Below are 16,576 nucleotides of genomic sequence, written 5' to 3'. Positions count from 1 at the left end.
CGCAACCTTCTGGCTTCCATCAGGAGCCTTGAAAAGTCCGACACTAGAAAAATAATTCGATTCCCTGAACCGTTGCACAAGCAAACCAGTGCGTTCCGAGACTGTAGCTAAGAACTGCTCCGCGTGCGGGATGTCTGTTTCAAGGGTTCCCCACCGGCTGCTGGAGCCTTGCAGCTCCCCGGACTTTCGCGTGCGCGCCCAGGACGAGCGCGGTCGGCGTAGCGCCGTGCTGCTCGGGCGCGCGCACGCACGCAAGCGCGGGGTCGCGCAGGGCCGGGCCGGCACAGCGACGGGTGCGCGCAGCTCGGGAGGCGGCGGCGGAAGCAGCGAGGGCGGCGGGCGTCCGGCTGCGAGCGAGGCGGCTCCGGGCTGGGCCGGCCAGGGGCGGCTCCGGGCGGCGGCGCAGCCGAGCGCTCGGTCCTGCGGCTCCAGCCCGTTGACCCCGTCCAGACGCCTGCGCCGCTCACTCGGCGTCCCGGCTCGGACCCCGGCGCCCAGCCCGTGGCCGTAACCTTGAGGCGGCGGCGGGGCCGGGCCGGGCCGGGCTGGGGGGCGGCGGCGCTGGATCCGAGGCCGGCCGGCCGCTGGCGGGAGATGTCGAACCCCGGGACGCGGAGGAACGGCTCCAGCATCAAGATCCGTCTGACAGGTAGGCACGACAGGGCCGCGGCCCTCGCGCCCCCAGGCGGTCCCAGGGACCCTGCGGACTCCCACCTCGCTCCCCTTGCACCGGCCGTTGTCCCGGGACCGCCGCACCCCCCACGGCGTGCGCCCCTCGCTTGCTCTCGCGGCCCCGCCCCCCGGCTGCTTTGTAGGCGCCGCCCCCGCCGCTCAGTCCCCTCCCTCTGCATCAGGTCCCGCCCCCGGCCCAACAGGCCACGCCCCCGTTGCGGCTGCCCCGCCTTCTCTGCATCAAGTCCCGCCCCCTAGTGATCTGCAGACCCTTCGGCTTCCCTAACCAGGTTCAGCCCTCGACTGTTCTGCAGGCTCGCGCCCCCTCCCCGGAACAGGCTCCTCCCTTTGCGTTATTCCCCGCCCCCTGCTTGCTCTGCAGACCCAGGCTGCAGGCTTGTTCTGCATCAAGCCCGGCTTGCTGTTCCTCCTTCGTGAGATTCTACCCCCTACCCCACCTCCATCCTCTGTAGGTCCCTCCTCTGCCTTCTTCCTCTTCATCAGGTCTCTCCTCTCCCCCCCACGGCTCCCTCTGCTCACACCTACGGTCGGTTGCATATCGGCCCCGCCCCCTAACCTTACTTCTCTGCATCAGGTCCCGCCCCCTAGTTCTCCTCTCCAGACCCATCCTCTGGCTCTTTTTTTCTTCCCCACACTTACTCTCAGCTGTATTGAGGTCCCGCCCCTCGGGGTCCCACACCGGTCACCTTCTGCTTCTCTCTAGACCCCGCCCCCAACACCTTCTGCTCCACAGCTGCCCCCTCCCTGCTCTTCTCCAGGCCTTGTGCCTCAGCCCCACACCTACTTTCAACTTGATGTAGGTCCCGCCCCCTCGCTGCACCTCCTTTAGCTCTTTCCACCCTCCCCTCAGATTTTCATCATCCATCTCTTCACTTCCCATCCTCCTACCTGCGGTCCCCCTCTAGTCCCTCACCTCACTACCCTCCCACCTGTCTGCCCTCTTTTCCCCTTGTAGCTTCTCGTTACTTCGCCTCCTTTCTTCCTAACCCACTCTCTTTCCTGACCTGTCATTTGCCCTCCCACGTCTCTCTCCTGGTACCCTCAGAATCACCCCCTTGCTGGCCAGCGTTGCTTCTCTCATCTCTGCCCCCCTACCTCCCACCACCTCCCATCTCCATCCTCTTTCTAGCTTCCTTCTCCCCTCTTGGCCCCGCCCCCTCCGTTGCCCCAAGCTCCGCCCCTCGACTCTGCCTGGTCCCGCCCTTGCTTATCTTTCAGTACCGCCCCCTTGCTTCTGTCTGACAGCCTCCACCCTTCAGTCGCAAATTCCTCAAGCCTGTCTGGGACCAAACGTCTGTCTCCCAGCCTTGTTCTCACTTCCCCCACCTCTTCAATGGTCCAGACCTCTCCAGTCTAGTCCACTTCCGTTCTCCCTGAGGCCTGGCCACTTAGTACTCCAGAGTCTTCGGTTCCTACCTCCTCTGCAGTGCTTTCACCATCCCCCCAATGCCACATCCTTGAGTCCCTGTTGTGGCGCGATCCCCCCCCCCCCCCCCCAGCTGTGGCAGCTGCTCCAGCGCAGGCTCCTTGTTCCACTCTTGAGTCTTCAGAGTAATGTTTGGGTTTCCTAGGTGCTCTGTAGTGCCACCTTCAAGGTGAGCGCCAAGCTTACTGTGGGGTTGACAGCAGCAGGATAGTTTGCTTACAGGAAGAACAAGCTTGCTGCCATAGCTCATAGCTGCCCCATCGTGGGTCCAGAGTCTGGGCCAGTGCCCTTGGCCTCCTCTTCCTTCTCCCTCTCGTTTCCCTGCAGACCTTATCAGTTTGAATCCATCCCTAAGGCTGGATGGTAGGGCTGGCATAGGGCCTGCTTTGGGGCTTTCCAGCTCAGAAAAGGAAATCAACGTTAAGTCTGAAGCCTTATAGGGATTTCCCTGGATTTTTCTGTTCTGAGGCAGTGTTATTGGAACTAAGGCTCTCTGCATGTCCTTTTAGACTGAGCCTTTCGGCAACATCTGTGACCATTGGTGATACTCTTCCCCACCCCCAATGGTGGAAATTCTTGAAAGTTTGTAGCAGTTGAGTGTTCTGTTTAAGAAAAGATTGATTTTTTTCTCTGAAGATGTCTGATGAGATAATGATTTTTGAATTAGAACCCATCCCATGGTCTTGGTGGACATCTTTACCTGTGGACAAACAGCAGGTGACTGGAGGGGACCCACTTGGTGGCTGCAATGTGCGTCATTGTGTTGGCCGTTACTTTTAGGAAGTTAGGTTCTTCGCCAGTCATCCTTGTGAAAACTTTGCTCACTGTCACTGGCTGTGATATTAGTGATAATCCACACTGGTTTCAGCCTTCCTCCTAAAGTGATTGACGGGGCATTTTAGTAGAAATGAGACCAGTGGCTTAGAAATTCCAATTACTGCCTTTGTGTCAGGTGTCTATTAACAGATCCTAGACAGCTGGTAAAAGAGGCTTTCCTGGGCTAATTTTGGCGTTGAAGACTTGGAAAGTTTCAGAGTTTTAGGGTGGCCTTTGATGGGGAAGGACCAGGGATGGGTGTTCTTACTAACGGTCTCTGAGTAGCTGTGAGTGTCTCCAGGACTGGGGTTGGTGGCAATATATGATGACAGTTGTGTGGAAATCTTAGAACCAGCCATTTTATGGAAGATGAGGTAGGTTAGGTTCTGCCTTCATCTTTATGTTGACACAGGAAACGAGAATGGTTGGGTCGCAACCTATTTAAAGTTAAATTCTGTTATAGAGTTTCAGCATTTATTTATGTATTTGTATTTGGAGGAAAAAAAGCCTTCTTAACAATGACAGTTATTGGGACTGGGGAGACAGTTTAGTCAGGAAACCGCTTGCCCAGCAAGCATTAGGATTTGAACTGGTCCCCCAGCGCCTACTTATAAAATCGAATGTGGCTGGGCATGGTACCTGAGCCTCACTAGATCCTGGTGAGACACCCTGTCTCAAGAAACAAGTCAATGGCTCCTGAGGAACATCATCCGAGGTTAGTCTCTGGCCTGCATGCATTCATATACAGGCGTACCTGCACACACACAAACCTGAACATATAGACAGAATTAAAAGAGAGAGAGATCTGTTGTAATCTTGTGGTGAAAACCACAAAGCATCACAGCACAAAGGTGAAGGCACTGTAGTGTTAACGAGCATTGAGAACTTGGGGTCTACAGTTGGCTCTGGGGAACAGAGCCTGTCAGATCAGGGCACTTGGATCAGTCAGGCGAGCAGTTCATGACGTGCAGCTAATTAATTACCGTTCAGGGTCCCAGCTTCCTCTTTTTCCTGAGACTTGAGCCCTGTTATAAACATCTTTGATCTCCTACACGATCCATCAATGTGGTTACCCACTTACTTCACATTGCCGTTGGCCTGTGTGTGGGCTTTCTCTTCTCAACCCTGAGACTCAGAAATTTGTGTTAAAGGACAAGCCATAATTTGGTGCATTGGTTATATCTGTGCTTTCTTTTTCTTTCCATGGAAACCCCCTTCCCCCTTTTTAAAGTTGTTGAGTAATACATTCAAATGCTTTGGAAAACTGATCTTTGCAATAGAAAAGAATGTTCAAGTTTCTGTGTTTAAGTTAATATAATTTTAATGACTGTCTTTGTGTCTAGTAGGCTGTTTCATGATGTTTAGGGACATCAATATGTGCAAACTCTAGTATTCTTATTAGCGAGCATTACCCTGTAGAACATTAGAAAATGCGACGGTTTTGGAAATTTGGATTTCAGATTCATCAGGAGTTGTAAGAATTGTGCTCCTGTGAGGTTCACAGATAAATGCCGTGTACTTACTTAGGACACTCGGCTCTGCAAATGAACCCCAGGTACTTTGAACAACTGGAAACTGGCCTCTGAGGTTGCATGCTGCTCTTCAAAATTTTTGATTTGTCTCTCCTGCTAATGAGTTGCCTCAGCTTTTTTGTGTCTGTTTTGTCTTTTTAAAACTTTTTTTCTTTTTAGATTTAGTTATGAGGGTTTTGCCTGCATGTATGTATGTGTACCATATGCGTTCCTGGTGGCCTCAAAGGTCAGAAGAGGGTATCAAATCTTCAAGGTCTTAAGTTAACAGTTTCGAGCTGCTATGGTGGTAGTGGGAATTGAACTTGGAAACTCTGCCCTTAACCACTGAACTGTCTTTCCAATCTTGTGTTTATACTTTGAACTCACCTGGCTCTCCTTGTATTTTCTTGCTCTTTGGAGCCAGGACTGTGTCCCATGTAGGGAAGTATAATTGCAAGTGAGGGAGGAAATTGATCTGATGGCATGCTGTTTCTGGACACGTGAGACCATTTCTTCAAGTTGGTGTAGGTGTGCAGCAAGACCCTGCTTGCATCTCACCGCTTGAGTGGTGCAAGTTGGAGTGGATGGTTGTGGTCACAGTTGCTAGCCAATGGCAGTCTGGTGGCCTCATTGCTACCGAGGAGTTCAGTGGATCTTAAGAAAGATGAAGGGAACCGGTTAGGAGTGCTGAATGTCAGTTTACTCCAGCAGAGAGCCCGAGTCCAGGGGAACTTTTATTCTGACCGCTGTAATGTGATGAGTGATGATCTGATCACTTGAGAAACCACATGGTAGCTTATAGCTGCCATCTCCTCACTTGCAAGTAACTTTGCTTAGCGTCCTCCACTTCAGAAAGGAACAGGGACAGTTGTGTATGCAGGATATACTTTCATATACTTTATTCCTACCTGTGTTTTTAACTAATTGCGAATCCACACTAGAATAGATCCTTTTCCTGGGTGGGTGGGTTTATGTGGCGTGTGTCCACATGTGTGTAGAGGGCAGAGGTCAACATCTGGTGATGTCTTCACTCTGTATTTTGAGACTGGGTCTCTCACTGAACCTCTGGACTTGCTGGCCAGCCAAGGACCCTCTTTGCTCCCCCATCTCCTGGGACTCAGCACTCAGATAACCGAGGCCCTAAGTTAGAGTTTTTAAATTCGTGTGTTGCGTGTGTGTGTGTGTGTGTGTGTGTGTGAAAGAGAAAAAGAGGGAAGGAAAGAAGGAGAGGGAGAAGAGACAGACAGATATATCAATGCTTCTTGTTTTGCAGCCGTCATTGGCATTTTCCTTCTCTTGGTGAATTTTCAGCTTCTGAGCTCAGCGAAGTCTTGGGGGCAGTCTTTTCTCTAGGGCTGAAAAGGAAAGGGAAGCCACCCCTCTGCACTGTTTCTGCCTTAGCACAAAGGTCAGTTAACTAGGTTGACTTGTATAACGCACTTGGGGCACTGGTTAAAAGTTAAAATGGCCAAATTATGGCTTAGCTCACACTCCAGCAAAATAAATCTATCCTCACAGTGCTTTTGGTGTTCTGGCTGAGAAAACCTAACTTCCAGGATTCTTTCATGGGTCAAATTCTTTGTAATTTCAAAACAATGTTGAAAGTTAAATTCTTTTAAAGAAATGTGGATTTAAAAAAAAATCTGTTTTCATCACTAAGCCATTTAAACACGGGCTGCTTGGTGGTTTTGTAGGTGAGTTTGGTTAGAGAAAGTCACAGCTTGCACTGCTTACAGCCCCAGCACTCTTTGTTGCTCTCTTTCACTGAAGTCCCTAAGGTCACTCCAGTTAAAGGGGGTTCTGAAGGAAGCACTCCAAAAGACAGAGCTCAGCCCCTTACTTAGATGGGGCGTCTTCCTTTTCAAATGTTAGAATTACTCTTGTATCTCCAGACCACATCTAATCCATTTAGATATTTAAAGTGAAATAGTTCTACATTTCTGGGCTAGCAGGGGTGGAGGCTCTTTATTGTTAAGTTATGGACTATTGGGGCTCCACCCCATCTGAAGTTCCAGCTGCAGGCACCTCCAGTGCTGCTGAAAGGAATTCTAGTTGGCAGAGGAATGTTGCCTCATCAAGTGTCACAGGCAGGAACCCAGGCTGCTGGCTGATGTAGTTCAGATGTCTTAAGCTCTCACATCTTTCTTGGATTCTGCCTTCAGGAGCAGAATCTAGGTCTCCTTTGGTTAGAGCTGGCAGCTGGTGTTCCTCTGTCTCTGGGGGCCATGGTACTTTCTGGTGCAATAGTCACTGGGTTAGATCTTGGTCTGTTTTCCTGGAAGAACCTCGGTGAAGAAGGGAGATGTGTAGAATCTTCTCATGACTGTGTTTTCATGTCTGGATTGGGAGGTGTCTCCCTTTTCATACCACTCAGAGCCTAGCCAAAGCAGGTTAACTATTTCAGCGAATAGTTGCAGTTTATTTGTAGTGTTACAGTAGTGCAGTGTAAACACAGGGCCATAGGTGACTGCTACATCGCTCCCCTCCCCTTCTTTCCTCCCTCCTTTCCTGTCTCACCAAGTCCGGTATGGTAGAGCGTTATCCTTCCAGCACAACAGCCTTCTTCGTCTTCAGCAGAGCAGCCGTGACTACTTGCCAGAGACCCTCCAGGCCTGGCCTGGTGACCTTCCCTCTCCAGAGGAGTATGGGGAGGGTCGTTGGGACTTAATCTCATCTTAGCCATTCTTTCCTGCTTGCTTTTGGTAAATTTGTCCTTATTGTGTGTGGCTTTGTGGTCTGAGGAGGGACTAGGGTGTATAGTGTGTAGAGGGATAATGGAAGGAGGGAGCTTTGTTTGTGCCTTGTCCATTCTGGGGTGAAACTGGCTGGTGTGGCTGCTTTGGGGTCACCTGTGCTGCTGTAAGTAACCCCTCACCCATGTTCTGTAAATAAACCCAGTAAATTCATTGATTTCCCATGTTGGACTTTGGTGGAATAGAACTTTGGTTTGTCCTGGGTCCCATGTTAGGGCTAGGGAACAGACATTTGTCTCTAACTGGTGTCAAACTCATCATGCTGAGAATGGCTTCAAACTCTAGATGCATCTCCCTTTACCTCCTGAATGCCCTGATCTACCCAGAGCTGGGCATCAAACCCAGGGCTTCACGCATGCTAGACAGGCCTGCTACCAGCTGAGCTATGTTCCTAGCTCTCTTTGATTTCTTTCTACAGTGCTTGAGATTGGACCCTGGGCCTTGGCCACTCTAGGCAGGTGCTCTGCCACCACTAAGCTGCATCTTTAGCCAGCCAACTGTTAATTTTTTTCTTTTCGTTTTTCTTTTTCTTTTCCTTTCTTTTTCTTTTTTTATTTTTCGAGATAGGGTTTCTCGGTGTAAGAATCTTTGCAGTCCTGGAACTCACTCTGTAGACCAGGCTGACCTTGAACTCACAGAGATCCACCTGCCTCCTGAGTGCTGGAATTAAATGCGTGTGCACCACCGCCTGGCAGCAGCCATTATTTCCTACACCTAGGTAACCAAGTAGAGCAGCGGTTCTCAACCTTCCTAATGCTGCAGCCTTTTAGTACAGTTTCTCCTGTTGTGGTGACTCCAACCTAAAATTATTTTTGTCACTACTTTAGAGCTGTAGTTTTGCTACTGTTATGGATCCTTAGGTGATCTCAGTGCAAAGGTCCTTCGACTCCCATAGGGGTTGTGACCCACTGGTTGAGAACCACTGAAACAGATAATAATGGTAGCGCTATACTTTGAGACCGAAGATAGCTATGGAAGTTATTGGTAAACATGGAAAATAATACTCAGAAACAAACACTTGAATTTTTTTCTGTGTATTGAAAAAATTTGCTGGCACAATAGTGTCAGTGAGCCCAAATGAGTATGTGTGTGTGTGTGTGTGTGTGTGTGTGTGTGTGTGTGATGCATACCCAGGGGAGGACATGTGTCCTGTTCTATCATTGTCTACCTTACTCTCTTAAGACAAGGTTTCCCCATTGAGCCAGGAGCTTGGCTGGTGGCTTGCAAATACCGTAGGTCCTCCTATCCGTTCCGCCACAGCCCTGGGGTTACAGGTGCTTGTGTGCTATCCTAGCTGTTTATGTGTGTCCTGCGTTGCACATTGAGTACTCTTATGCACTGAGCCATTTCCCCAGCCCCTAGCATCATCTTTAGTGGTGAAGTCCTGGACGTGTGGTCAGGAATGATTAGTTCAGAGGTGGATATGGTCATGATTGAGTGCGTTGTGTTTGGACACAGGGTTTTTGTAGCCAAGGATGACCTTGATCATCCTGCCACCTCCACCTCCCACCGCTGGAATTTTTTTGCAAGCATGATGGTTTTATGTTTTATAAAATCCAAAAGAGCATCTAAAAATTAATTGTCAACAGTGAAGAATGTTGATAAATGGCAGGGTAGACAGTTTCTCTACAGTGAAATCGTGGTTTTCTTAGTTTATGAGGTGCTTTCAGGAGTCAGTCTGGAAAGGGGCAGGAACAGGGTGGCAGGGAACATGGATGGACCACAGGAAATAGAAGGGAGGTGGATTTCCAATCCGTGGCAAGATACTCTGCTTTATTGTTCCTATGCCCGTTTTCTATTCCCTTGTCTTCCACTTCCTTCTTCCTCATCTTCCTCCTCCTTTCTCTTCCCTTCCTCCTCCACACCCTTTCCCCTTCTTTTTCTTTGAGATAGGGTCTCATTGTGTAGCCCTGGCTGGCCTGGAACTCACTATGTAGACCAGGCTAGCCTCAAACTCCTGCCTCTGCCTTCTGAGTGCTGGGATTAAAGGTGTGTGCCACTGTGCTAGCCCAGAAGTGTTTTTTTAAAGAGTGCACACACTAGTATCCCAGCGTATGCCCATGTTGTGGGATGTTTCCTCTCTAGAGAGTCCAGAACAGGGGACTCGGAGTGTTTGTTTTTCTGACACTGAGGCATCTTCTCTTCCATCCGGCTTCCTAAAGTGAATCTCAGTTTTTCGCTCCAGACTCAGTGCCAACTCATGTAGCTTTGAGGACCTGGGATCTTAATTCTGAAGCCTCCTCTTGGTTTGTACCATTTGTTTATTCAGGGACATCTCTGACTTATTTTTGTGAAATATTCTGCATTCTCACCTAAGGTGCAAGGTGTGACCTGAGAAGCGGTCTTTATAAATTAGCGTATGCCAGCACTGAGTGGAGTTTGTTTGTTTTACATTTATTTAGTGTGTGGGGTACACATGTGGAGGTCAGAGAACAACTTTGGGAGTCAGTTCTCTCCCTCCATTTGTGGGTCCTGGGGCTTGAACTTAGCGCCTTAGGCTTGACAACAAGTGTCTTTATCTATTGCACTATCTTGCTGACCAGGAGGTTATGTTTATTTGAATTTTTGAAGTGCCAAAGGGTATTCTAATATCTGACTCCATAAAAACAGAGAAAGTGGTAGTTCCCGTGGAGGATCTGAATTTGTTTTTGCTTCTTATATCTTAGAGATGAAATCCAAAGTTGCACTCAGTTGCCCTTCTCTATCTGTTATGGCCCACTAGAGATTGCAAGTCACTTGCTGGTGACACTGCGGCCTCATGTCTGTTCCCGTACTTCACAGTGTCGCATAATTTCCAGGGAGCTGCAGACAGCGTCACACTGGAGCAGGAATCAGGACCTTACAGAGAGCTTTTTTCTGTGTGCACATTATTTCTAGGTTAAAAAATAGCATGGGATTGATTTTCTTCTCTGGAAACACATTGTACCACGGAGAAAAGGGTGTCTCGAGGATGCGGACTGTGAGGGACAGCTCAGCTGCAGAACACTGCTCTGCTCAGGGTCGTCAGTGGTCTGTGCAGAAAGAGGGTCTCATTTACTTACAACGTCAGTGTAACTCTTCTTGGGTCTTAGAGAAGACAACATAGATGTAGACATTTAATGGAGTCATTCATATTTGTATGCTGTGTGCATGTACACACAGCATGTGAGTGAGGCCAGGGGACAGCTTGGGGCGTCAGTTCTTTATTCCCACCGTGTGTGTTCTAGAGATTGAACTCACATTGCCAGGCTTGGGGGCAAGCACCTTTATTGACAGCTTTCTTGACAGCCCCATAGTTAGAAATTGAAACTGTTTTTGTTTTGGTTAAAAGGCCTTCCCCCCCTGCAGTTATGTAAGGTTAGAAATTTGATGTCAATGTTTGTTATCTGTTTGTTTGTTTCTTTGGTTTTAGACACAGTTTTACTATGTAGCCTAGGCTTGCCTTGCTTCAACTACCTGAGTGCTTAGATTACAGGTGTGTGCCATCACATGTTACTCCTGCAAGATGTCGCAAGCTAGGCATGTCTCGAAGGGTATTTATTTATTTATCTGTTTATTTGTTTTGTGTTGGGAATCAACCTAGAGTCTTATATATTAGACTGTGCTTTTGTTTCCCGGCCACCCAGATCCGATAAATCACACAAAAACTATATTAATTGCAAAACTGTTTGGCCAATGGCTCAGGCATATTCCTAGCTAAGCTCTTACATCTTAAATTAACCAATTTCTATTATTTTGTATTTTACCATGAGGCTCATGGTTTGTTACCTCACATCTTGCTTCTTGGGCCGCTACATGGCGTCTCCTCACTTGGTTTTCCTGTGTCTTTGTTTGGAATTCCTGCCTATCTTCATTTTGCCTGTCCATCTGCCAAAACAGCTTTATTTATAAACCTATAAAAGCAACCCTTATACATCACTCTACCCTCTGCCCCTCACTGGGGGATTCTAGGCAGGGGCTCTACCACTGAGCCACACCCCAGCCCCTCACTGGGGGATTCTAGGCAGGTGCTCTACCACTGAGCCACATCCCAGCCCCTCACTGGGGGATTCTAGGCAGGGGCTCTGTTATCAAGCTGTGTCCCTAGCCCTCAAAGGGTTTTTGCTCCCCTTTTGTCCACAAAGGGAATCAAGCCTTCTCCTGCATTTTTTACCTCATTAAAATTCTCCAGTTGCTCAGATAAAAAAGTTCAGATTGTCCTCATACCTGATTTATCCTTGGGAACCTCTGTCTCTGGCACTGCTGTTTATTTGGACTCCCCTCTCCTTGCACTCCATCATGGTTGAAGTTTGATCATCTCTCGTCTGCACACCCACATCTTGCCCTGCTTTATTTAGATTCTCTCCTGTCACCCAAACCATCAGCTACCGTGTAACTTACCCTCACTGTGTCAAACATACTCAGTGATTACAGCTGGGTATGGCAGTGCACGCCTGTAATCCCAGCACACAGGACAGAGGCAGGAGGACCACCAGTTTCAGACCAGTTGGACCAGATAATAAAACATTTTAAAACAAATTAGACAAAGCCCAGAAAATAAAAATTAAAAAAAAGGAGGTTATGAACCTTATTGTTCGCACTGGTGTGAAGTAGAGCGGAGTCGAGACTCTCCTTTGCTGTTTGGCCTCTGCCCTGTTGCTCTGTGCCCTCCTGCAGCAGGTCTGCTGTGGCTGCCGCGTCTGTGGCAGTGTGAGGTGGAACACTCCACAGGCTGACGATTGAGCTGAGTCACATCACACCCAGGGAGCTGCACAGGACGGTGCATCCCATACCCGGAAGCCAGGCGGAAGACTTCATTCAAGCCTTCAGAGTGCCAAGTAGGCACTGCCTGCAGAAGTCTCCTGAGATGGGTTCTTGGTTTCTGGCCCCTTCCTAGACAACAGAGAAGCTCCGTCTGTGTGTTAATGCTGTGTGTTAATGCAGGTTATTTTATTTACTTATTTAGTTTGTTGGTGTGCCTCCATGTGTCTGTGTATGCATGTATATATGTGTACATGTGGAGGTCTTCCTCCGTGGCTCTTCACTTTCATATATCATGGCAGAGTCTTTCGCTGGTTCCACGACTTACTGACATCGGATAGCCAGTTTGCCCTGGGATCCTTGGCTCAGCCTTCCAAGCACCAGGATTACAGGCACCAGTCGCTCTTGCCCACCTATGTAGATGGGTTCTGGGAATCCAATGCCTGTCTTCGTGCTTGTCCCCAAGCCAGCTCCCCAGCCCTGTGTTACAGTCTGAACATGCTGCACAACAAGCATGCCTCTAGATTAGTGGCTCTCCACTAATCTAAATCTTGGGTTTTTGCTTTCCCAAGAGCCCCAGGTGGCGTTGGCACACATTTTTGTCTGTCTTGGCTCGGTGTATACTTCTGGTGTGTAGTGGGTTGAAAGCAAGGCAGCTGGTGAAAGGGCCCCATTGCAGACCCCACACATGGAATATCCCGTTCACGTTCTGAGCCGCGATGGAGAAACCTGGGTCTGGCTGGGTTGAGAAACAGAATGGTACTTGCATGCAGTATGGAAACTTGTTCCTTTAGATCCTTATTTTCAAGCACAGGCATAATAGAAAATAAACACTGTCATGAAGTCTGCGGTCCTAATTGTGGTTGGATTTATTTAAAAAAGTAGAGGACGTGGAAGGAAGCAGTGAGTTCCTGCTATAGTGCCCCGCACTGCACGTTTCCACTATTGTTCCCTGCCCCAAGATGATCACTAAGCAGCCCGGCTCCATACTGATGGGCTCACGCTCTGCCTTCTCACCACAGCTTCTTCAGTGTTTGTGAGATGTGTGCACACTGTGTGCTGCGTGGTACTCTGTGCTAGCTCTAGTCTGTGAGTGAGGCCTCCCTCTCCCTGTTGGTAGGTGACCGGGTGCTTTCTAAGTTGGCACCTGTGCCTCGTGTCTTTGCATGGGCGTCTGTGCATGTCTGTTGGGCAGAGAATTGCTCGATAGGGCTAGAGTGAGCATATGTTCAGCTGAGACAAAACTTGCCAAACATTTTCTCAGAGCGGGGCTGCCAGGTGATCCCCAGCCCCTTTCTACTGTGAGAGTTCCAGCTGGCCATCCCTGGTGTTCTGCTCTTATCAGTGAACCCTCCGTGGATATGACTTGGAATTGTCGCCTGATGGTTCTGCTCTGATCTCAACCTTAAACAGTGGCTTAGGAAGCTGCATCTTTCAAAGTCTTAATTTTTAACTAATTACAGTTTCAGTTTCACAGGAGGATGGAACAAACTGCAGGGAAGTCACTAATTTCTTTCTTTACACACACACACACACACACTTTTTTTTGAGGCAGGTTTTGCTGTGTAGCCTTGCTTCTCTTTGGAACTTGTTTGATAGGCTGGCCTCAAACTCACAGAGATCCACCTGCTTCTGCTCCCCCCTCTCCAGTGCTGGGAGTAAAGGCATGCACCATCACTGCCCAGCTTTTTTAATTTTTTTTTAGTTATTTTTGTGTGTATCTGTGGTGTTGTTAACACCATAGCACACATGTGGAGGTCAGAGGAAAATTTGTAGTAGTTGTTTTTTTTTTCTTCTGCCGTGTGGGTTGTCAGGCTTGATGGCAAGTGCCTTTAGCCACCGAGCCATCTTACAGGTCCTCATTTGTTTTAGTTTATTTCCCCTTAACCACTTTCTTTTGAGATACTGAAGATCTCAAAAGATCTGGCTGGCCTCAGACTTATGGTGTAGTTGGGGGTGACCTCCACCTTAAGGTGCTGGGATGACAGGCATTTGCTACCACACCTAGTGCTAGAAATGGAACCCAGGGCTTCATGCAAGCTGGGCAAGCACCCACACATCTTTTTTCGCTTCCCCCCAACCCCAAAGCTGAGGACCAAACCCAGGGCCTTGTGCTTGCTAGACAAGTGCTCTACCACTGAGCTAATTACCAAACAACTTCTCTATTTTTAATGTATAACTACAGCATCTTCTAAAGGCCAGGAGATTGATGGTTGCCATGGGTACAGTCCAACCATGTACTCTGGCACACTGGTACTTGTTCAGATTTCCCCAGTTAGACCTAGTGCGTGCGTGTGTGCGTGTGTGTGCGTGTGTGTGTGTGTGTACATGTGTGTAGCAGTCTTATCATATGTACAGATTTGCTAAACTATCACCACAGTTAAGATGCAGAACTTCATAGCCCAGCTCCTTCAACTATCGATTCATAACCCAGTCTCCTCCCAGCATCGTAGTCACCCGTTTTCCTGTGGCGTGGATCAGATAGCGCCCTTTCCTTGGGAATGCTCTCCAGTGGCTTCCCACTTGGAATAAAACGAAGCCTCTGCACAGGTCTCCTACGATGTGGCAAGCTGGCTCCGGCTTTAGGATTCTTACAGGAATTACTCTGGGGGTTGGTGTCAGATTGGGCTCCAGGGCTCTCCTCTCCACTTTCCTGTGACTTCTCTTATCCCTTAGATCTCAGTCTCAGGGTCATCACCCCAGGGAGACCCTACCTGGCCTGTGGCTCCTCATTCCCTCTCCTTTAGCTGTCGCTGCTTTTGGATCTTTTGCTGGTCTGTTCATCTGTCACACCCAGAGCTATCAAATCAGCTGTATTTTCTGTCTCTGCTCCCCAAAGTTCCCTGAAGCTAGACCTGTTCTTTTGGTTATTTCTGTGTGCCTACTGCCCATTGCTTGGTGCCTGAGTGCACAAGCAGACATGTGCCTGCCTCCTTGTTGCCTGGGCCTCAATGGCTGTGCTGACTCAGGCAGGTAGTATCCAGTGAGGCCAGTTCTGTGCATATGAGTGTGCTTGCGTGTGTGTGTACATGTGCATGCATGTATATGTGTGTGTGTGTGTGTGTGCGCGCTTGCATGTGTGTAGAGGCCAGAGAACATCTTGAGCGTTGTGGAATCATCATCTTGTATGTGTTCTTCCCTCTCAGCTCCCAGCCTGCCTCTGTAGCAGAAGGGGCCTCTTTCAGCAAAGACACTCCCCTCCTCCTTCTCCTAGGACCTTGGTGGCTGCTGTGAGAAGTAGGCACACCTCCAGCTGGCCACTGGCTCACCTTGTGTCCTTCCTACAGTGTCCTGTACTACTCCTGCTCCTTTTGGTGGCCATGCCAGGCCATAGTCTGGCTATTTCTCCATTCAGTTCTCTGGCAGGGTTAGCGGCCTGCTGTTGATAGTCAGGCCATAGTCTGACTATTTCTCCGTTCACTTTTCTGGCAGGGTTAGCAGCCTGCCATTGATAGTCACCTTGCTCCACTCTTTAGCCCGGGTTTGGTTTTGTATTTGTTTTATTTACAGGATACGATATTTTTCTACAATTATTTTTCAAAAGCAGGATACTTTAAGTCATAAGTACCAGAAAACCTAGCTTAAATTAGCTCAATAAGAAGACTTTTGATCAATTAATCAAAGCATCCCGAAGCAGTAGTGGCCTGGGAGGGCCTGGCTTCTCCACTTCTCAGTGCCCATTTCTTCTTGTTTACAAAGATGTCAGTTAGGGGTGGGGTGAGGCTCAGTTGGTAGAGTGCTTGCCTGTGTGTGCAGAGTCCCCAGCACCACATAAACCAAGTGTGGTGGTGCTTGCCTGTAATCCTAGCACTTGCGGGGGTAGAGGCAGGAAGATCAGAAGTTTAAGTTATTGTTGACTGCTAGTGGAGTTAGAAATCAGCCTGTTATATGACCCTGTCTCAAAACAAACTAAAGCCCCTTTTCCCTTTAACCCACAAGCAGAGAAAGGTGGCTGCTGGGAGTTGGTTTCTAGCTTTCCAACAAAAAGTTAAGAGTCGGCTCTGTGACTGCTGGCCCTGGGATTGAATGCTCTTGAAGTAGTGTCTTTGTGATAGTGGCGTTGGGTGTGCTGGGTATAAGGACAGTAGAGGCTCCATTTAGTGCTGGTTGAAGTAGCATGCTTCTGTTTCAATGTGAATGACGCCAAAGACGCATGTGTGTCTGTAGAAGTGACAGAATTGTGTGTCTGTAGAAGTGACAGAATCTCTGCCAAGGGTTAGGACTGCTCTGGGCAAGTCTGCCTCTGAGCTTTTTGTCATGACTGTAGCATGTTTCTGTATTAAGCCAGGTACAGTGTTGCATGGCTGAGGCAGGAGGGTCTTGAGTTTGAGGCTATCGTGGGCAACATAGGAAACCCTGTCTGAAAATAACATGTGGTTCTGTGATACTTTATTTGGGACTACCCAGTATTCAGGTACAAACGGCAGGAATGCCTTTTTAATAATGTTTCTTTTTTTTTTTTTTTTTTTTTGGTTTTTCGAGACAGGGTTTCTCTGCAGCTTTAGAGCCTGTCCTGGAGCTAGCTCTTGTAGACCAGGCTGGCCTCGAACTCACAGAGATCCGCCTGCCTCTGCCTCCCGAGTGCTGGGATTAAAGGCGTGCGCCACCACCGCCCGGCTTCAATAATGTTTCTTTAGAGCGAACAGGGCGTTTCTGAA

At 48.8% G+C, this 16,576-nt stretch overlaps 1 protein-coding gene across 2 annotated transcripts in view; it reads left to right on the top strand.

Annotated features, from left to right (window-relative positions):
* The first annotated feature begins 422 nt into the window (after positions 1–422).
* The window catches only part of Smurf1 (SMAD specific E3 ubiquitin protein ligase 1), a 97,567-nt gene continuing 81,413 nt past the window's right edge, over positions 423–16,576 (top strand). Inside the window, exon 1 of one of the 2 annotated variants that reach the window (XM_038345233.2) lies at positions 423–649. In XM_038345233.2, the coding sequence (XP_038201161.1) occupies positions 595–649 (55 nt within the window). In that variant the 5' untranslated portion in view covers positions 423–594. The remainder of the gene's footprint in view (positions 650–16,576) is intronic. The other variant, XM_038345231.2, reaches the window with a different exon arrangement.

The sequence above is a fragment of the Arvicola amphibius genome, chromosome 10 (genome assembly GCF_903992535.2).
Source record: "Arvicola amphibius chromosome 10, mArvAmp1.2, whole genome shotgun sequence".
NCBI lineage: Eukaryota > Metazoa > Chordata > Mammalia > Rodentia > Cricetidae > Arvicola > Arvicola amphibius.
This window is presented reverse-complemented; position numbering and strand designations above follow the sequence as displayed.